The sequence below is a fragment of the Peromyscus californicus genome, unplaced genomic scaffold (assembly GCF_007827085.1).
Source record: "Peromyscus californicus insignis strain IS unplaced genomic scaffold, ASM782708v3 Scaffold_19__1_contigs__length_69161282, whole genome shotgun sequence".
NCBI classification, from domain to species: Eukaryota; Metazoa; Chordata; class Mammalia; order Rodentia; family Cricetidae; genus Peromyscus; species Peromyscus californicus.
Window position 1 is genome coordinate 68,880,207 of NW_026294491.1, and position 22,359 is coordinate 68,902,565.

The 22,359-nt window shown below is 41.3% G+C and overlaps 1 protein-coding gene and 1 non-coding gene across 4 annotated transcripts in view; both read left to right on the forward strand.

The window, feature by feature from the left end:
- Window positions 1-22,359, forward strand: part of Kat2b (lysine acetyltransferase 2B) — a 121,407-nt gene that overhangs the window by 51,494 nt on the left and 47,554 nt on the right. For 2 of the 3 annotated variants that reach the window (XR_008219964.1, XM_052745635.1), the window contains exons 3-5: window positions 2,682-2,827; window positions 9,164-9,256; window positions 12,149-12,330. Coding sequence is in view for 2 of the 3 variants with exons in the window: in XM_052745635.1 (XP_052601595.1) it covers window positions 2,682-2,827; window positions 9,164-9,256; window positions 12,149-12,330 (421 nt within the window). In the remaining variant the exon portion in view is untranslated. The remainder of the gene's footprint in view (window positions 1-2,681; window positions 2,828-9,163; window positions 9,257-12,148; window positions 12,331-22,359) is intronic. The other variant, XM_052745636.1, reaches the window with a different exon arrangement.
- Window positions 14,273-14,376, forward strand: LOC128115085 (U6 spliceosomal RNA). Its single transcript, XR_008219983.1, has one exon. It is a non-coding gene; the product is annotated as a U6 spliceosomal RNA (small nuclear RNA).

Here is a 22,359-nt window from a genome sequence, read left to right on the forward strand (position 1 = left end):
TCTCAACATGGCCTTCCTCAAACAACCATATCCCTAGAGATCCTAAGATCACTTGTCTGCTTACTGTCTCCTTGCTGTGTGACATCTTTCCAGGTGGCTAAAGGGAGGAAGGGCTTGTTTTGGTTTGCAAGTGTTCAAACGTGTCACCGGGATGGGGTGGGGACTTCACATTTAAACCACACTTCTCATTCTTTGGGGCTGTTGAATTGGACATGCTAAGCTTATCTCTGGACTCCAGGCATTCAGGCATCCCTCACTCATGCCAGCACCTCTAACTGAAAGGCAGAACTGTTCACTGATAAGCAACTTGTACTATGTCCTAAAGAACCAGTCATCACTAAGAGAAACCCTTAATCTTAAAAAAAACAAAAAACAATTAGATTTATTTTGTAGTGGGTAGCCATTCCAGCTTTGATCTGGAAGTTCCAACCCCCATTGAGACTTCGGCAACTGTAGGCGGGGCCAAGGGAGGCGCCTGGAGACCTGAGATCTGGATGGGTCAGGCTCTCTCTCTGTTCCGGGACCCTGGACGGTGGAGGTGGGCCAAGCAGAGCTCCAGAGAACACTGCGATACACCTTCCCCAGACCCCGCGACCTACCTATCCCTTAATTTGTAAGTTACGCCATTAAATAAATCTCTTTTAACTACATGGAATGGCCTTAATAATTTCACCATATTATTTATTCTTATTTTATGTGTATGGATGTTTTGCCTTCTTATATGTGCCTGGTGCTTGTGGAGGCCAGAAGAGGGCATTGGATCCTCTGGAACTAGAGTTAGGTTGTGAACCTCCATGTGGGTGCTGGGAATTGAATTAGGATCCTGAAAGATCCAACTTGTTTGTGTGGCTGCTAGGGATTGAATTCAGGGCCTCAAGCATGCTAGGCAAGTGCTACATTAAACCACACCAGCCCTAAGAAGGTATGCTTTTTAAGACATGGTTCCTGGGGATGGAGACATTGTTACGAACACTTTCTGCTCTAGTAGAGGACCCAAGGTCCAACTCCCAGCTCATGAATGTTTACTAATGCTAGTGCCAGGGTATCTGACGTTCTCTTCTGGACCCCTTAGGTAATAGGCCGGCATATGGTCCATATACATACATGCAGACAAACATACATACAAAAGAATAACTAATATTTTTTTAAAGAAAAGGAAGCTGAGTGGTGGTAGTGCATCCCTTTAATCCCAGTGTTCTGCAGGCAGAGGCAGACAGATTTCCTAGTTCAAAGCAAGCCTGGTCTACTAAGTTCCAGGAAAGACAGGGCTACACAGAGAAACCCTGTTTTGGAACAAGCAAGCAAGGAAACAAACAAACAAAAAAGGAAGAAGAGATGGTTCTTTATGTATTGTGTGCCAAGAGAGTGGATTTTAAATATTCTCAGTACTACAATTGGGCAGATTCTCTTTCTCTCTCTCCTTATCCCCCCCCACGCACGCACGCACGCGCGCGCATACGCGCGCGTCCACACACAAGCATACCAGGTGAAGGTGGAAGCAGAGGCAGGCAGGTCTCTCTGAGTTTAGGGCCAACATGGTCTACATATAAATTCTAGGCTAGTCAGGGATATGCAGTGAGACCCTGTCTCAAACAAACAAAACAAAAATCAGCACCCCCCCAAAAAAAAACCCTCAATTAATTTCAGCATACAAATCTCTAGTGCTTAACCTGACACAGGGGAGCTCGGTGTGGTGATGTATGAAGTGATAGGAGGTGTGGTTACAAGGTGCTAGCCTGGGAAACAGAGCCTATTTCATCCACAACAAAGCAAACCTCAGACACAGGAGCACTGCTGAGGCTTTCCTTTTTGTAATTAATTTTAACTTAGTGTATGAGTAATGGAATTCATTATGGCGTTTTCATACATATGTACCATTATACTTTGTTCTAATCCAGGATCCTCTAAGTCAGAGTATTATTCTGTAATCCAGGCTCTTCTTAAACTCTCAGTTCTCCTGCCTCAGTCTCCTGGGTGCTGGGATGGCAGGTGTCCTCCACCACGCCCAGCTAATCAATTCCTTTTCAATTTGATAATGCAAAGATGCAGTGTTGATGCTTGTGAATTCAGATGTGTCCATTAGATTTATTCAGGTAAGCAGATTACAAGGATTGCTTTGACCTCTGTAACTTTGTATTGTGTGTGTATTTGTGTACTTGTGTATATGTGTGTGTCACAGTGTGCTTACGGAGACAGAGGACAACTGTTCAGAGTTGGTTCTCTCCTACTGTGTGAGATGAGGAGATTGAACTGAGGTTCTCAATCTGGGTAGTAAATACCTTTATCTACTGAGCCAGCTCATTGAAAGCCACCATGCTTGCTTACTTGTGTGCATGTGTGTGAGTGTAGGTGTGAACATGATGTGGCATATGTCAGGACATCAGAGGACAACTGTCAGGAGTCTTGTCATTTCTGACCAATGTGGGTTCTATGGATTGAACTTGGGCCCTCAGGCTTGTGTGGCAAGTGGGTTCACCTGCTGAGCCATCTTGACGACCCCACTGTTTTATGACTTTATTTGGGATCTTGCTTGCCTGAAATTTGTGTTCCACCTGTCTCAGCCTGCCAAGTGTTGGCATTATAGGCAAGTGCCACCATGCTAGTTGATAACCTGTTTCACTATGGATAATGTTTGTGACTGTCTCTTGAGTCTTACACCTCTTCCTTGGTATCACCTTAAGCTGCTCATGTTTCCCACTTGGAGAATGTGTCAGAGGAGGAAATGAACAGACTCCTGGGAATTGTGTTGGATGTGGAGTACCTGTTTACCTGTGTCCACAAAGAAGAAGATGCAGATACCAAACAAGTTTATTTCTACCTATTCAAGGTGAGATTTTTAACATTTTATTTATTTATTTTTTACATTCAACTACTTATTTGTATGTGTGCATGTATATTCATGTACTCACACATGTCATGGCTTTCATGTGGAGATCAGAGAACAGCTTGTGCAAGTCATTTTTCTCTTTCCCCCAAGGATTAACTCAGGTTGTCAGCTTTGGTAGCAAGTGCCTTTCCCTGCTGAACTATCTTTCCGTCCCCTTATTATTGTTTTAAAGATTTATTTTATTTTTAATTATATGTGTATGTGTGTGTCTGTGTAGAGATATGGGCACATGAGTGTGGTACCTGCAAAGGCCAGAGAGGCTGTTGGATCCCTCGGAGCTGGAGTTATAGTCAGTTGTGAACCATCCAACATAGATGTTGGAAACTGAACTCAAGTTCTTTAGAGGAACAGCAAGTGCTGTTAACCACTAAGCCATCTCTCCAGCCGCCCACTCCCTTTTTTGGTTTTTGAAACATTGTCTTATACATTCTGTGTTGGCCTCAAACTCCCTGTGTAGCTGAGACTTGCTTTAAACTCCTGATCTTCTTGCCTCCACCTTTTAAGATCTAGAATCTAGGTGCTGAAATTTTAGTTATGGGCCACTGTGCCCAGTGTGAGGTGAGACTTTTGCATTTCCAAAGCAAAAGTTCAGATGAGCCCAGTCCCATGTGCAGTTTATGGGTGGAAGGCACTCAGCTTTGCTTCTGAGGCTTTGCTCCTCAAGAGTCTCTAATATGAGTGCTATGAACACATTTACGTGTGTGCAAAATTGAACATCTTGATTCACATATGTTTATAGATTTCTTAACATCCACCAAATAAGTGTTTATCACAGCCTGAACTAGAGATGGCATTGGAGTATCTTGAGGGACAGAACTGTAACAAGACAAAGTTCTTCCGTTTTGGACTTACATGTCTGTCAAGGAGATGGCCAGTGAACAATCAGTAATGTTTTTGCAATGTTAAAGCCTGTGAGGGGAAAAGAGCCATTCCTGCTCGGGGAGATTTCCAGGCAGAGTTGTGCGCTAGAGGGGCTGTGGCATACAGGCACAGCAGCGAAGCCTTCAAGGAGGAGCCTGGAGGGAGGTGTCAGTGGAAGGAAGCTGGCCAGGGGTCTGTTATTTTAGAGGGAAGCCCTTGACTGGCACTGGCATTGCCACCACTGTAGCTAGAGTCTTTTTGGTCCTGCCTGGCCCACAGTCAAAACAAATCTCTCTCACCTGCCAGTCCCACAGCCACTCTGACTCAACCAAGTAAACACACAGAGACTTATATTATTTATAAACTGTATGGCCGTGGCAGGCTTCTAGCTAGCTGTTCTTATATCTTAAATTAACCCATTTCTATTAATCTATACTTTGCCACATGGCTTGTGGCTTACCAGTATCTTACATGTTGGTACTCATGGTGGCGGCTGGCAGCGTCTCCTTCTCCGCCTTCCTGCTTCCCCAATTCTCCTCTCTGCTAGTCCTGCCTATACTTCCTGCCTGGCTACTGGCCAATCAGTGTTTTATTTGTCAGTTAATCATCCACAGCACTTCCCCTTTTTGTCTTTCTTCAAAAAAGAAGGTTTCAACTTCAACATAGTAAAATTACATACAACAAAACAATTATCAAGCAAGACTCACAGCTACAACATCTAGTTTATTTGTATTTGGCAAAATTAAAGAAGATATCCTATCTATCCTATATTTGTGAGTCTAAGGTTTCATATTTAACTTATCTTTTTTTTTTTTTTTTTTTTTGGTTTTTCGAGACAGGGTTTCTCTGTGTAGCTTTGCGCCTTTCCTGGAACTCACTTGGTAGCCCAGGCTGGCCTCGAACTCACAGAGATCCGCCTGGCTCTGCCTCCCAAGTGCTGGGATTAAAGGCGTGCGCCACCACCGCCCGGCATTAACTTATCTTTTATCATACATAACTAAGGAAAATTATAACTATCTAGTCTTCAACTACATCAAAGACCTCAGAAGGATATAATATTACCTGAGAAATGGTAGACATACACAAGCAACTTTTGGGAGTCTTGCGAGAGTAGACAGAGACAGCTGGCAGCCTGGACAGTTATCCAAAGTTCCTTTGTAAAGTTGGGGCCTCTGTCTTCAGCCCACAGGCCTAGAGTCTCTCAGTCACTTTTCTCTGTGTCCTGTAGAATGTCTGGCAGTTTCCTCTGCGAGGCAGGAACCTGAAGGACCATTTTGCCAAGCAAAGTTCAGTAACTTTTAAAGAGCATGAGACTCTTATTCTCAGGGTCGTGAGTTTGAGCCCCACGTTGGGCACCACACCACTCCCTGGAGCTGCTGCTTCTTTTTGTGCCTTTCCTTCAGTCACACAGCTGTTCACAGGTGCTGATGGGGGGACAATTTGCCAAAACCAGATTCCTAAAGGAGGCAGCAGAAGAACAATTAAAGCAAGAAACCTGGGGCTGGAGAAGATGGCTCAGTGGTTAAGAACACTTGAGTTCAGTTCTCAGCATCTTATAAAGAAACACACCAAGAAGCAAACAAGCTGTTTCTGAGTTCTTTGCAGATGATGTTGTATTGTGCAATCCTTGTAAAAATGTTAGGAAACATATCAAAACAGAAGGCATGGCCAGGAAACCTGTGCCAGTGTCTGTATTTTCTTTTTTTCTTTCAGGTTTCACTTTTTTTTTTTTAAAGGTTAGTTTTGAAATAGTGTCTCCCAGTGATTTCCAGACTGATTTTCAACTCAGGATCTTTCTGCCTCAGTTACTCTAGTGCTGGGGTTATAAGCACAGGCCACCGTGCCTAGTTATTTACACAGATTTTTATGAAGCCTCCCTTCCCTGGTGGCTCTCTTTCTCTGTAGTGCTTTTTATGTACGTGTATGAGTGTTTTGCTTGCATGTATGTCTGTGTACCACATGAGTGCAAGGCACATACCAGTTGCTCTACCACTTAGCTACATTCCCAGCCCACAAAATTTTCTTCTTTTAATAAGAACAACTGTGCTTAACTTATTTTTAATTTTAGTTTTTACTCCTTGTGGTACTGGGGATTAAAACAAGGGTGTTGCTTGTACCAGGCAAGTGCTCCATTGAGCTGTATTCTAGCCTCTGCTTGCTTTGGGTGACACAGAGAGCTAAGTTAGCCATGAAATTCCCTCTTTGTTGTGGCTGCCGGGAACCTCAGTGGATTCTCTATAAGATTCTCATAATTGTTACCTTTTAAACATTTGCTCTGTATTCTCTTTTTTCTTTCCTTCTTTCTTTTCTTTCTTTCTTTCATTCTTTCTTTCTTTCTCTCTTTCTTTCTTTCTTTCTTTCTTTCTTTCTTTCTTTCTTTCTTTCTTTCTCTTTTTATTTTATTGTGTTAACTGAGGGATTGCGGGTAAATAGAAGACAGAAGGGAGAAGGAGAATCCATTTTTTAAAAAGTTTTAAAAGTTTGGATATTCTAAAATGGGTTGGGGTGGGTGGGAGTTGAATGTCATCAGGTTGAGCCCCTCAGGTGGCAACTTTCTGACATGGCTGTGAGGCTGGAGTCATCTGATTGAACCCTGGCAGATTCTAGCTGTTCCTGCTTCTTTGGAGAAAGATCGTAGTTGAGGGAAAACAAGGCCTGCATAGCTCCAGCTACTGTTTGTCTTGGAGCAAGTGCCCTGGCAGCTTTTGCTGCCCTGCCAAGTGAAGGAGCTGACACTTTCCATCCTGTAGGCCATGTGGCTTGCAGCCAGTATAAGCGAGCCAGCAAGCATTGCCTTGCTTGGGTCATAGCACTGTGGTATCTGCAACTGCCCGCCCCCATCTTCAAACAACAGTCCAGATATACTTGCTTCTAAAATCAGAATCCAAGCTGGTCAGTGCTTTCTCCTCTTCCAACCATCCCTCTTTCTCTGCTTTTCCTTTCCTTTCTTTTCTTTTGTTAGGTCTTTCTATGTAATCCAAGCTGATCTTTTTGTTGCGTTTGAAACAGGGTCTTTCTATGTAGCTATGGCTAGCCTGGAACTCACTAGTGTCATGGGCTAGCTTTGAATTTGCAGTAGTCCTTACTGCCTCAGCCTCCTGAATACTTTGTTGGTACCATAAGCCCTTATGCCCAGTTTCCAGCTACATCACTTTATATTTGAAGAAATAGATTCACTGTCTCCCCCAGTTCACATCAGTTCACCTCAAAACTGAACATTTCTGTGGATCAAGTTCCCAAGTGGCTAACTGAGCTAAGGAAAAAAGATTTTATTTAAATCAAAAAATAAACACAGGCAACTGGAATTGCTTTTTTTTTTTTTTTTTTTTTTTTTTTTTTTGGTTTTTTCGAGACAGGGTTTCTCTGTGTAGCTTTGCGCCTTTCCTGGAACTCGCTTTGGAGACCAGGCTGGCCTCGAACTCACAGAGATCCGCCTGGCTCTGCCTCCCGAGTGCTGGGATTAAAGGCGTGCGCCACCACCGCCCGGCTGAATTGCTTGTTTTTAAAATTCACGATTAGTTGTTTTAATATGGAGTCTTTTGTAGCTGAGGATGACCTAACCCTTCTGGCCCTCCTGACTCCTCCTCTGTGGTACTGGGATTCAGGCAGGGCCACCACAGCTGACTCATGACTAATCTTTATCATTGGAAACACATGTAATGCTTATCTTTATTACAGTTAATTTTTGTGAAGATGAACACAGCACATTAAGGATCAGTAAGTGGTCCACACTCATAACTTATATGGGACCCCCTAGAAGGTATTGTGCTCTGTGGTGACATATTCCTTTTTCTGTCCCTTTCCTGTCTGTCTGCTCTTTGGAGGCTTTTGATCTTAGAGTGGGAATTAAAAGCAGTTCATTTGGTTTGTGGGCACTGAGAACACAGGCCTGCTGCCTGCAGATGGAGAAGCTCTGTCTCTTGGATTCATCAATTTTGTTAATATAGCAAGTAGTTGTCCTCTTTCACGTCTCCTGGAAAGGCAGAAATGGAGTAAAGAAGGAAAGAGTAAATAAATGCAGGACCTACACGTGAAGGAAGCTATGGGCGATTTCAATTAGAGTTGAATGGAAAGAATGTCAGTGTCTTTTTTCTTTTTCAGAGTTGGAGTTTATTGAGAAAAAGGTCTGGTAAAATGGCTCAATGGGTAAAGGTGCTTGCAGCCAAGCATGATGACTTGAGTTCAAGTCCCAGGAGTCACGGCGTGGAAGGCCAGAATTGACTCAAGTTGTCCTCTGAATTCCACATATACACTGTGGTTCATGCATCATCCACATACACACATACACATGAATATATGTAAAAATATTTTAAAGAAATTTTTTATTTCTTTGAGATCTGACTCTACTCTGTAGCCCTGTTTGGCCTCAAACTCATTTTGTAACCAGTGGTGGCAATCCTCTGGTCTCACTCAGCCTTCCACGTGTGAGTCACCACATTCAGACCAAGAAAAAGTGTTTAAAATAGATTTAAACATAAGCATCAAAGGAGGAAAAGAAGGGGGCAGTTGTTCACACCCAAGTGTAGATTTCTCCAGAGTCCTTAGGGTTGAATTCATCTTCAGCGTAGTTCTAGGTAAATGGCTTTGTCCCTTTTCTCTCTGTTTGCTTTTTGGAGGCTTTTGATCCTAGGACAGGAATTAAAGCAGTGTATTTGGTTTGTGGGCATTGAGAACATGCACCTGGTTTCTACAGATAGACAAGAAATAGAAAAAGACAGAAGTAGAGAAAGCTCCTTCCAAGCCCCTGAGCCCATGCATGTGTCTAGTACACATGGGCTTCACAGCTTCTGCAGGCAGCAGTTCTTTCTGACCTTATTTATGCGGAGTGGATTCTGGCTTATCTAATGTTTAAGATTGAGAGCTTCAGCTCCCTGTGGTGGCCTCAATGAGTCTAAATGGGTTTCTGGGTCCCTAGCAAGCAAAAATGGGAGAAAAGGGGAAATGGAGGGAAGGGTAGAGTATGGGGATCAGTACAGGGTAGTCCAGGCTGCTCAGAATTGAAAGGTGGCTAGCTCTGTGGCTAGCATGAATGTGAGTTTGTGGTATCTAGGAGTTCTTATGTGGCTAAGCAGAATATAGTTGGTGACTCCACTTAAAGGTTAGGTAGATGTGGGGTGGGAACTGGAAGGAAAGGAATAGATGTGATATGTGTGTGTGTGTGTGTGTGTGTGTGTGTGTGTGTGTGTGTGTGTGTGTGTGTGTGGTGTGTTTTAAGTGCTAGTTATGTTGGTGCATACCCATAATTCCATCATTTGGGAAGCTGAGGCTGAGAAAGAAGGGCCATGAGTTAAGGTCAGCCTGGACTACATAAGGAGACCCTGTTAAAAAAACCAAAACCATAAATCACATAGCCACAAACACACCATAAAAAGCTTTTCAAACTAAAGCTTGTTTTTAAAAATGATTTCTTTGCAGCTCTTGAGAAAGTCTATTTTACAAAGAGGAAAACCTGTGGTTGAAGGCTCTTTGGAGAAGAGGCCCCCATTTGAAAAGCCCAGTATTGAACAGGTAAAAGTATTTTGAGGATCTCTTTTACATGAATTTAAGACTGAAGGGCCCCTCCCAGCTTTTGTTTGCTGGGGCTCAAACCTGGAACCTTATAAATAGTCAGCATACACCATTAAGCTATTTTCCAGCTTGAAGAACTTTCATGCTTCCTTCCACATTTCTAAAATTTTTAAAAAAAGATTTATTTATTTATTATGTATATAGTATTCTGTCTGCATGTATGCCTACAGGCCAGAAGAGGGCACCAGGTCTCATTATAGATAGTTGTGAGTCACCATGTGGGTGCTGGGAATTGAACTCAGGACCTCTGGAAGAGCAGCCTGTGCTCTTAACCTCTGAGCCATCTCTCCAACCCTCTTCTACATTTCTATATAGGTCTTGCATCCATCCCAACCCAGCATCAAGATGTTAACACAAGACTACAGGAACCTAGGACATTCTGGGTCCCACAGTCACACCCACTTTAATAAATAATCTGGGCTTTGTCTTTTAGGAGTGTTGTGCACCTAGACTCCACTCTGTATGTAGGGAAAAATGAGTAGAACGTGTAGTTGGTAAGAATTCATAAAATGTGCCTTTTCTTACTCTTGATTGAAGTGAGATCCCACAGAGGTATATATATATATATATAATCAGTTTATTAAGGGGTGCAGTGGGGAAACAGACTCACTAATACAGAACAAGGAAGACACTGCCGCCACCGCCACTGCTCCTGCTGGTCCAGCTGTCACTGTCCTGTTCTGCTCTGCAAGCTGCTTCACTCTGCTTGACTCGGTCTCGACCACCCAGGAGAGAGCAAGCTGCCCCCTTCTCAGTTTTAACCAGTCACATACCCAGAAAGGGCCATGTCCATTGGGCTAGATAGCCCAGAGGTCATTGGTTGAATGGAATGAATTCCCACAACACTTGATGTCTTAAAATTAAGTCTTTGTCTTTTTATTTGGCACTGTCTGAAAAAGCCTATTAAGAAGAGAGGGAATTCATTAATGATGTGGAAAACATTGTATCTTGGGGATATGTGTGGTTAATTCTAATTCTAATTTCGTTTCTGTTGCTGTGATAAAAATATTTTTGCCGGCGGTGGTGGCGCACGCCTTTAATCCCAGCACTTGGGAGGCAGAGCCAGGCGGATCTCTGTGAGTTCAAGGCCAGCCTGGGCTGCAGAGTGAGTTCCAGGAAAGGTGCAAAGCTACACAGAGAAACCCTGAATCGAAAAACAAAACAAAACAAAAAAAATTGATTAAAAAAAAAAAAAGCAGTTTCAGAGGAGAAAGGGGTTTTATTCAGTTTACAATCCAGGTTATAATCCTTCATAGAAGGGAAGTCACATGGCAGGAGCTCCTCCAAGCTAATCAGATCATATTTACAGTCTGAGCAGAGAGAAATGGATGCATGCAGGCTTGTTTATGTTCAGCTTGGTTTCTCTACTCTTAGGAAGATCAGGACCTCCGTCATAGCGAATGGTGCCAACCCAATGTAAACAGTTACTCTTTGGGTCTCCTTCCCCAGGAGATTCTAGGTCCTATCAAGTTGACATAGGTAACCATCACACAGTGATACCAGAGTCTTTATAAATAAATGACTTTGTGTAAGTAAGCCTTTGGGAGAACAAATTTTATTTTTTGGGACTGTTTTGTAAACAGGTGTGTAGCCCTGGCTATTATAAAAACAGTGGAAGGGCCTGGCAGTGTCGTACACCTTTAATCCCAGCACTCAGGAGGCAGAGGCAGGTGGATCTCTGTGAGTTACAGGCTACAGAGTGAGTTCCAGGACAGGCTCCAAAGCTACAAAGAGAGACCCTGTCTCAAAAAACAAACAAACAAACAAACAACAACAACAAAAACCCAAAAACAAACCAACCAATCAAACAAACAAAAAACCAGCAGAAGGCAACCTTGGCAGTTGGAGCCATGAAAGCCATGCTACACAACAGAACTCACGTGGGTACAGTGTGCCTCTAGAGATAAGGGCTGAGGAGATGAAGAATAAGAAAGGAAGAGAAGAAGAGACAGGAAAGGGGGTAGAGAGGAGGTGTAGATGCAGTCACATGGGAAGAGAGAGAGGAGTGGGGGAGGGGTTTGCCTTTAATAAGGGGATTTAGCACATGTGTATAGAAACTATGTATCCACACAGCCTTATGTGCACAGACTATGGCCTTAGGACCTGGGCTGTCTAGGCATTTGCCTGAATCTTAGCAAGTGCATCCTGTCAGGTTTCCAAGGGGCGGGCCAGGTAATGTCTAAATGCTAACACTGGCTGTCCTAGAACTCACTATGTAGACCAGGCTGGCTTCAAACTCAGAGACCTGTCTGCCTTTGCCTCCTGAGTGCTGGTATTAAAGGCATGTGCCACCACCACATGGCTGAGAGAGTAAGTTCCATGTTGATTCTAAACTAATAAGAGTTCTTGTTCTTTTATGTGATGAGATGGGAGTATTCTCTAGAAAATTTAATCTACAACTCTCTTGGAAAAGTGCACATTTCTGCATGTTTTTTCTTCCTCTGATATTCTTGCTAAAACTACAAGAGTGATGAAAGATAAGGTAGCAAAGTATTAAAAATTTCACAGACCGAAACATTTATCCAAGAACCTCATTTTGCATCTTTTCTCATTAAAGGGGTTTTGACCTTTCCGTTCCGTGTCTATGCTTTTCTCCTTGATGCTCCAGGATTGAAGTGGAAACAGAATGATAATTCTGTTTTTCTGTTTGTCACTTTTTCCTCCACTGTGACCAGAAGGGAGATTTCCCTGTTTATTTTGAAGGAAAGGAAAGACATTTTTGTGGACTGAGATTGCCTGTTCTTTTGCAAATAACTCCTGAGATAACTGGTTGGATTTAGAGTTAGTGTGGTCATATAGCTACATGAACATGCTGCCTTCAATTCTTTTCAGGGTGTGAATAATTTTGTGCAGTACAAATTTAGTCACTTGCCATCAAAAGAGAGGCAAACAACAGTTGAGCTGGCCAAGATGTTTCTGAATCGAATCAACTACTGGCACCTGGAAGCTCCATCACAGCGGAGACTAAGGTCTCCCAATGATGACATCACTGGATACAAGGAGAACTACACAAGGTAATTGAGTTGAGGTACTGCACCCTGGCTCCAAACATGAAATTACTATTTGCCTCACAGGAAAGGGTTTGCCCACTTACGGTGACTCCACCAACTCATAGAACATGCCTATGTAGTTTAACTTTCAAGTTCTTAGTTTGCTTTTTTAAATCAGGCATTATGTATGTATGTATGTATGTATGTATTTATGTGTTTGTGTATTTATTCTCTGCCATGTCACTTGTGGGGTGGTCAGAGAATGAATTGTAGGGATTCGTTCTCTCCTTCCACCGTGTGATACAGGGGATGTAACCCAGCCCTCAAGACTGGTGGCATACACTGGCACTCACTGAGCCATATCACTGGCTCTGATAATATTAAACTAAATACGGTTAATTTAACTTGTGTGTTTTATTTCTTCAATGTGGCTACTATCTAATTTAAAATAGCTATGTGAGCCAGTGGCTACCACCTTTAATCCCTTGGTAGGCAGAAGCAGGCAGACCTCTGACAAGAGCAGCCTCGTCTACATTAGTGAGTTCCAGGTCAACCAGAGCTATATAATGAGACCCTAGCTCAAAGGAAAAAAATACAAGAACTAATACATAGCTTGCATTTTTAAAAAAAATTAGCCTTTTTATGTTAATTTTAATGAGAAGGATACAAAATCACATAATAAACTAGGCATGAAGGATAAATTAGAAAACAAACAATTTGGCACATTCAGTATACAAAGTATTAAGACCTATATTTATCTTCATTTAAATAGCAGTGGCCAGAATTATCCATTGTATCTCTTTTCATGATATTCTTACTGTGTGTTTGTTTGAGAGAGGGAGCATGTAGCCCAGGTAGCCTTGAACTCACTCTATACCCCAGGCTGTTTAGTTTTGTGTTTTTTTTTTTTTTTTTTTTTTTTTTTTTTTTTTTTTTTTTTTTTTTTTTTTGAGACAGGGTTTCTCTGTGTAGCTTTGCACCTTTCCTGGAACTTGTTCTGTAGTCCACAGAGATCTGAACTCACAGAGATCGCCTGCCTCTGCCTCCCGAGTGCTGGGATTAAAGGCATGTGCCACCACCGCCCAGCCCCAGGCTGGTTTTTAACATAGGATCCTCTGCTTAATGTCATGAGTTCTGAGATTGCAGCTGTACACTACCAAGCCTGTCTTTGTAGCTCTTATGGGAGAAAATTATTGTTTCATAAATAAAAATAAAAAGCAAATAATTAAAAGAAAAGGTATATGTGTGCATACCTGTGATTCTATGCTCTCAGGAAGTAGAGGCAGGAAGACTGTGAATCCCAGGCCAACCTGGACTGTAGGCTACATAGAAGCCTTGTTTTTAAGAGGGGGGTTTAGGGTAGAAGGGAAGGAAGAGAGAGAGAATCAAATGTATAAACAACATGAGAGACATGGCCATATTTTAGAAAACAAAATAAAGCAGGTATGGTGGCATATACATTTAATCACAGCACCCAGGAGGCAAAGGCAGGCAGATCTCTGAGTTCAAGGCCAGCCTAGTCTACAGAGTGAATTCCAGAACTGCCAGGGCTTCATACACAGAGAAACCCTGTCTCCAACAAACAAACAAGCAAACAATAAGAAATAAAAGAAAAGAAAGTAATAATATAGGGTGGCACTTGGGAACTATCAAGAAATGGGTAGCACATATTAATAGATACTTAAGGAATAGAAAAAACAGAAAATGGGTTTTGAGTGGGCTCAGGGCTTGCTTCTTTCTCTACCTTTGTGAGCTGTAGATGCGTCTCTTCTTCTCTGATGCTCAGTTTCTTCTTCTGTGAAGTTGTATTCTGTGGGAAGTTTTCACTGCTGCATGGCACAAAACAGGTGCAGGGAAGATTTTTGGTTTGTTTTCACCCCACACACAGTGCTGTCTAAAACACAGTCTGCCAATGTGGAGTTGTGTAGCTGGATAACAGACAAGAGTAATGGATAATTGAACAAGATTGTCTTTGGCAGCATGTATACTTCAATTGGAATGATACAGAGAAGATTAGCATGGCCGCTGAGCAAGAGTAATGCACAAATTCATGAAGCGTTCCATATCTTTATTTCAGTCTTCTCAGGGTCCCCTATAGGTGCCATTGTCCCAAGACAACAAGTAATTTTAAGAACACAATGCCCACATTCCCAAGAGGTGGGGTGGGTGGTTTTTGGTCATTTGATAAATGTTTGTCATCGTTTGGGGGAGTTGGTCACAAGTTGTTATTGGTCATGGTCAGGGAAGATACTAAACACAGCAAATTAGATTCAGGGATTTCATTCTGTAAAGAAAAGGGGGCAGGATATAGAAATGATAGGATAAAAGGGTATATTATTGAATCTACTTTCTAACAAAAAAAACTACTAGTCTCACTTATTTTACATTGATATGGATTTTTTCATATTGATACAAATTTAGGGTTATTTTTGTTATACTGTATATATGTTTTTACTCTTGTTTAAAATATTTTTGTATATTGATACAAAATTTAGGGTTATTTTTGTTATATTGTATATAAGTTTCTACTCTTGTAGAAATTATAGATATTGTACCTATGCTGCTCATTTAAAAATGCCATGTTAAGTTCTAGTTCTTGAAAGCTATTAAGGATAATAAAAAAGACAGGTTAACAGTTAGTCATCTATGACAATCAAACTTAAAGTCATGTTAGATTTGTTTTCACAGTTAAACTGATGTATTATAGATAGATAGATAGATAGATAGATAGATAGATAGATGGTCTTCATTCACTTCAGAGACCTACAGAATATGACATTTAAAATGTTTTAATAACCTAAGGCTTTTCATGACAGTGAGACATGTCTGTTCCTGGAAGCACCAATCTACTTCATAAAAGTATGATGGGCATCGATGAACCTCCATATGGAGTTTTCTTTCATTGTGACAAAGCTAGCCATTTGGGCAAGAAACTGCCTTTACCTTGACTGCTGACAGCATACTGTACAAACTGGACAAGCAGGACACAAAGACTGTCAAATTTTGCCAAGACAAGGTGGGACAGTCCTTCGAAATTCTTGCTTCACAGAAAAGTCTGTCAGATAGGGTAGGCTGAAGATGGATGTCCCAACACTGCAGAGGAAACTTGGGTGACTGTCCAGGCAGCCAGCTGTTTCCTGTCATTTCTATAATTTTGGAAATTACTTGCTTTGCACTTCTTGTTTGCTCAAGTAATATATCCTTCTTGGGTCTCTGATGGAGTTGAAGATGATATAGTTGTTCATTTTTCTTTGTTACCAGATTCAAAAAGGAAACTCACAAAAGAGGTGTAAAGTGTATAAGGTTGAGAGACACAAAACCTCAAATTGTTTGTCTAAGAAAATGTTTTGAGGTCTAAAAAAACAAAATAAAATAGTTTGGGGTTGCTAATGCAAGCTAGGATAAAAAGTAAATTCTTCAAAGTACAAAACTTTGGATTCACCAAGATAGGATAGATAATGGAATATTTACTCTGAATTTGCCAAATACAGATGAACTGGACATTGTGAATGTAGTTCTTACCTGATAATTGTTCTTATTGTTTATAGTTTTATTATATTAGAGTTAAAACCTTTCCTCTTTTATTTATTTATTTATTGGTTTGTTTGTTTGTTTGTTTATTTATTTATTTATTTATTTTCAAGACAGGGTTTCTCTGTATAACAGTTCTGACTGTCCTGGAAATCACTTTTTAGACCAGCTGGCCTCAGACTCACAGAGATTCACCTGCCTCTGCCTCCCAAGTGCTGGGATTAAAAGTGTGTACCACTACTGCCCAGCTAAAACCTTTCCTTTTATTTAGACAAAAGGAGGGGGGGGGTGTTGTTGAATAATCTTTTTGTACATTATGAAGATGTGTCTTTGCCAAGGCAACTTCTGATTGGTTTAATAAAGAGCTGAATGGCCAATAGCTAGTCAGGAAGGGGTTAGGTAGGACTTTCAGGCACAGGAGAAGGAGAGAAGATGAATCTAGGCATGGGAGAGATGCCAGAGGACACAGAGAGGAAACAGGAGGTGCAAGAAGGAAGAGAGGTAAAATGCCATGAGGTAGAATGTAGATTAGTATAAATGGGTTAATTTAAGTTATAAGTGCTAGTGGGACGAACCTAAACTATAGGCCGAGCTTTCATAATTAATAAGTCTCCATGTCATTTTTTGGTGAGCTGGCGGCCCAAAGAAAAATCCTGTCTACAGTGAGTATTTGAATGAGACCTTTGCAGCTATGATGGCTTCTGATAGAAACAGCACAAGAGCCTTTTGGTGCTCAGCATCCACAGCCTACAGCCGAAGGCAGAGCCTGCCCAGAGAGTCAATGGATGAGTCTCCATATGCACTAGAACTCGTTCATTTCTAGATCAAGAGCCTTAGTTCATAATATCAGGAAATGAAGGCAGGTGCACTCAACTCCCTGTTTCTTCTATCATGCCCTTTGATGAAGAAAGGAAAGCAGGGAGAAGAACCCAGCAAAGTTGGGGGAGTTAAAACAAAGAAACTTCATATTTATGGAGCACACTATTTTCATGAAAATGAGGCAAAATAGGATTTTCTGTGGTGAATATTGGACTCAGAGATGATGGTCATTGTTCCAGAGCTAACTTGTAAAGCTTTATTCAGTAAAAAATAAAAAACAACCTGAGGTAATACACACCTGTAATCTTAGTCCTCAGGAGGGTCAGGAGTTCAAGGTCTGAATGAGCTACAGGAGACCCTACCTCAAAATTCAAACTAAATGAAGCAGATTTAACAGTATTACTTTTTACTATTATGAATAAAAGAACAAGTGTTTCAAGTTTTAAATTATAATTTAGCCAGTTGTGGTGGTACACTCCTTTAATCCCAATACTTGGAAGGTAGAGGTAGATGGATCTTTGAGTTTGAAGCCACACTCTTCAATATAGCTAGTTCTAGGCCAGCCAAGGGTTACAAAGAAAGACTCTATCCCAAAAACAAACAAACAGTAAAAGCTTTTATTATATTTATAAATCATCATCTTTGTAGCAGAAATGCCAGTTTCTTAGCGTGTCAGCTGCCTGTAATGTACTTTAGACCTAAGTCAGTACCACTCAGATACAGATGTGAACCCCTGATGACACATACTTTTAACCCCACACTCAGGAGACTGGATCAGGAGGCTTTTAAGTTCAAGGCCAGCCTGCATGAGGCTCTGATTCACAGAGGGGTGGAGATAATAGATAGAAACTTTAAATAAGTTTTACTCTATCAAAAGTATGGTCATCTATACCAGGCGTGGTGGTATATACCTTTAATCCTAGAACTCCAGAGACAGAGGCAGGTGGATCTCTGAATTCAAGGCTAACCTGGTCTACAAAGTGAGTTCCAGGACAGCCAGGACTGTTAAACAGAGAAACTATGTCTCAATAAACAACCAAACCTAACCAGACCAAAATAGAACAAAAAAGTATTGCCATCTATCTATAGGATCAATGTGGAAAATTCCCAGATACTGTGATTAAAAGTGTGCTAGGATTATGAAGTGTGCTATCAAGCCTGGTTTATGCTATTTTGAGGATTGAATCCTGGGCCTGCATGTAAGGCAAGCCCTGTACCAACTGTGTTACAACTCCAGCCCTGTTTTCTTGTATTTTAATGTCAAATTTTAAATAGTGTCAAGATAATCAGAGTTGCATGGAGTTCAACTTCTGATTACTAAGATTTGTGACCAGGTAGCTCATGTGTTTGTATTTTATAATTAGTTATTGGGCTGGCCTTAGTTGTGGTTCTATTGCTGTGAAGAGACACCATGACCACTGCAACTCTTATAAAGGAAAACATTTAATTGGGGCTGACTTACAGTTTAGAGGTTTAGTCCATTATCATCATGGTGGGAAACACAGCAGTGTGTAGGCCAATATGGTGCTGGAAAAGGAGCTAGAGTTCTATATCTTGATCCACAGGCAACAGGAAAGAGACTGAACTACACTAAGCCTGTCCTCACAGTGACACACTTCCTCCAACAAGACCACACCTCCTAATAGGGCCACTCACTCTGTGCCAAGCATTCGAACACGAGTCTATGGCAGCCATTCCTATTCAAACCACCACACTTTCCCTTTCACTAAGTGAGCACAGTTAACATCCAATAATATTGGCTTCAAAGGAGATGAATTTTAGAATTGTAGAATAAATAATGCCTTTTTTGCTAAAAAGGTCACTTTCAATAAATTAGTAAAATTTAAAATTATTACAGAATAGTACTTGCACATGAAATATTAAGAGAGAAATTTGAGAGAAGAAACAGAAGTAGCATACACAGGGGTTTTAAGATTGTGAATCTAGGGAGATTGCTCAGTGGTTAGAGCACACTGCCTTTGCAAAGGATCTATGTTTGGTTCCTTGCACTCATATTAAGTGGTTCATAACCACCTGAAACTCCAGTTCCAAGGGATCTTACACCCTCTGCTGGCCTCCTCAAGCAGCACGCACACACATGGTGCATATACGTACTTGCAGGAAAAACAGCCATACAAATAAAATAAAATTTAAAAAAAGAAAAGATTGTGAATCAAAGCAGATGCAGTAACACTAACCTGCTTCTTCCTAATGAGTGACTCATGCCTGTAACCCAGTACTCAGGAGTTTGAGGTAGCAGGATTGCTGTGAGTTCAAGACCAGGATAGGCTACAGAGTACGACTGTCTCAAAATATGGAGGTGGGACAGGGAGCATGCAAAAAGCCTCTTCCTTCTCTTCCACCCATCTTCTATCTTTCCACCCCTCACTCCCTTCCCACTTCCCTGGTGTAGCTCAGCCTGGTGTTGAACCTACTATCCTCTTGCCTTAGCCTTCCAGATAAGGGAGCTTATAGGCGTGTGTGGTCAAAGTGAAACACTGCTGCTCCATTGCCACCACTCATTGGGTAGTATGGGGGTTAGGTACAGAATTAGATGGAAAAAAAGACCCAAAAAACAAGACCACAGATGTGCACAGTGGTATGCTGTTCCTTTGCATCCTCACTTCACCTTATGGGTGGTGTCCTCAGTGAGGGGAGGATGAGCTTTGATTTTTGGAAAGCAGCACTGACTTGGAAGAGGATGTTTTGCAAAATGACATTCCCACAAGGTTTCCTTAGTTACAGCTGCATTCTGGGACTCCCATGATCTATGCTTGTAGCTGTTCCTGGGAGATGCAGAGCCTGCGTCTGCTGCCTGAAAATCCAAGGACTGTTTCTGATTATTTTCATTCTTTAGCATCAGTGTTGGAAGAAGCTTTCTAAATCAGATGTCCCCTACTGGCAGTTCACTGCAGACTTGCGGTCAGATCAAGCAAACCTGGTTCCTCTCCGACCCTACAGTGCTGAAAGCAGTTTTGACTTTGAGCTTACAGAGTGTACCTAAGCGACAGATGGTCAAAGCTTATTACTTCCTGTACCTGACTGGGTTTTGAATAGTCTTAAAACTCTTTATCTTCTCTCCACAGCTTCAGTGGTAAGAAAGTGTTGCCTAGGCAATTCATTCATTTTTTCATTCACTCCACTTACTCATTTATCATAAGAAGGAAAAGTGTGTGTGAGTGTGTGTGTGTGTGTGTGTGTGTGTGTGTGTGTGTGTGTGTGTGAAAAGGACAACTTGTGGGAATTGGTTCTTTCCTTCTCCCATCTGGGTCTCGGGGATGGAACTTTGGTTGTAAGACTTAGAAGCAAATGGCTTCCCCCTTGAGTGATCTTACAAAAGGGAGTTTCTCTGTTGCTTTTCCTTTTTCTTTCTCACTTATATAGTTTATGTATTTTTTTTTCTTGTCAGTCCTGGGGATCAAACCCAGGACCTTACTTATGTTAAGAAAGCATTCTACCTCAGAGCTACATCTCAAACCTCACTTTATATACATACTTCCTTCTTTAATTTTTAAAAAATTTTAAGTATTTATACTATTAAAATATCTTATACCTACCAAACAATTTATAGAAAGCAGTCATCTCCCAATTCTCTGTAATTAGACACGGTCATTTAGGCCACTTGTGCTTTTTCAGGTGCTTACTATCTTGGATGCCTCAGATGAATAGGTTTTCTAATTGATGTGATCTGTCAGTCTGACTTTACACAAACAGTGATAGGATTATACCACACAATGCATCTGATTATGCTGAATTTTGACTTCCCAAGATTCAGTGACCCAGGCAGTCACACTTCCCTTGGTGTTCAGTGAGTTAGGTACAGATTCTCCTCCCTGGCCCTCAGAAGCTTCGATGTTGGCATGTAGGAATGTTGGGCTCAATCTTCAGTACCCATCTACCTTAGCATCCAAAGTGCAGGGTTTATAGGCCATAGCTACTGGACTATAATCTCAATATAAATCAAAATCAAATTACACTCTGTACCTTAAACATGCTATCTCAGTCCATAGAAAACCTGGTGAATTCACTGTGACTTGCCCCTGTCTTATAGACAAGAAAGTGGGCACTGAACAATGTGATTTTTCCATGTACGCTGGGCGCCAAATGTAGATGTAACCAACCGTCTTTTTAAATAAGAAACACAGAACCAATACACAAATGAGAGCCAAGAGGTCAGAGCAATAGCTAAGAGCTAAAAACCTTACCCTTCACTGTCACTGTTGTCCTGCCTCTCCAAAAGAGACCTACTTCCTGTGTGTTTGTGCTTTTTATTGACTTTCTATTCTGCCTTCTCATTGGTTGTAAACCCAACCACATGACCTCCTAGTCACTGCCTGTCTGTACAAATCTCCAGGTCTTCTATGGTTGGTATTGAGATTAAAGGCGTGTGTCTCCATGCTGGCTGTATTCTTGAACACACAGAGATATGCTTAGCTCTGCCTCCCCAGAGCTGGGATTAAAGGCGTGCACCACCACCGCCCAGCTTCTGCTAAGGCTGGCTATTAGCTCTGACCCCCAGGGAACTTTATTTATTAACATACAAATCACATTTTAGTACAAAGAAAATATCACCATATTTCCCCTTTTCTATTTTAATAAAAAGAAAAAAGGAAAAAAGTTGTAACTAATGTAAGAAAAACTATATACAAAAGTACAATAGCTATATACCATATATACAAGTAATAAATACCTAAACAATGTCTAGTCCATTTGTATTTGACAAATTCAGAGAAAATAATTCCATTATCTATCCTATTTTGGTAAGTCCAAAATGTACCTAATTCACTTTCTATCCTAACTAATCTTCAACTATAACTAACTAATCTTCAACTATAACTAACTAATCTTCAACTCCCTCAGAGACCCAAGAAGGAAATAATATTACCTAATAAAAAATAAAAACAGGAAGTGCATGCAAGCAGCCTCCAAAAAAAAAAAAAAAATGTGAGTTGATAGAAACAGCCAGCTGCCTGGACAGTCACCTGAGGTTTCTCTGCAGTGTTGGGGCATCATCTTCAGCCTATAGGCTTAGCGTATCTGACAGACTCATGTGTGAAGTAGGATGTACACAAGGTCAATAGTGAGGGCAGTCCATGTACCAGAAACACCTGAATTCCACTAGTGTCCTGTCATGATTCAGGATTTTAAATTCTGGAAATTGCTGATTTTTTTTTTTTTAATTCAGCCATCCATTCTTCTTGGCTATGTGTGTATGTGGCTTCATCTCAGCATCCTGTTCTTCTCCATATCCTTTTATTAAAAGCCAGTCTAATATTGAGAGGTGTAAGTTTAGTTACTCTTCAAGAATAACTGTTTCAGCTGTCATTCCACTGCACATCAGAAGCCATCGGCCCACTGCCTGTTCAGCTGCCTTCAAAGAAAAGGGTACTGTACCTTTTCCAGATTGTGAAGGCCACTTCAGGGATGGTGCCATATTGTCCTGGCCTAAGAAGATGCCTTTTGATAAAGCCATAACCACACTTGTTTTGGCAAGAATCGGTAGTCCTTTGTTTCATGTCCTGTCTGTTCTGTTTGTCAGCAGTTGATTCGAGGATACTTTGTTGTCTAGTGGCTAACTTCTGCCACAATGAAAGTTAACTCCATATGCAGTTTCATCAATGCCCATATTCTCTCTGAGGTAGATTGGTACTGCCAGGAGCCGACATGTCTCATAGTCATAACCAAAAGATTCTTTATATCCTA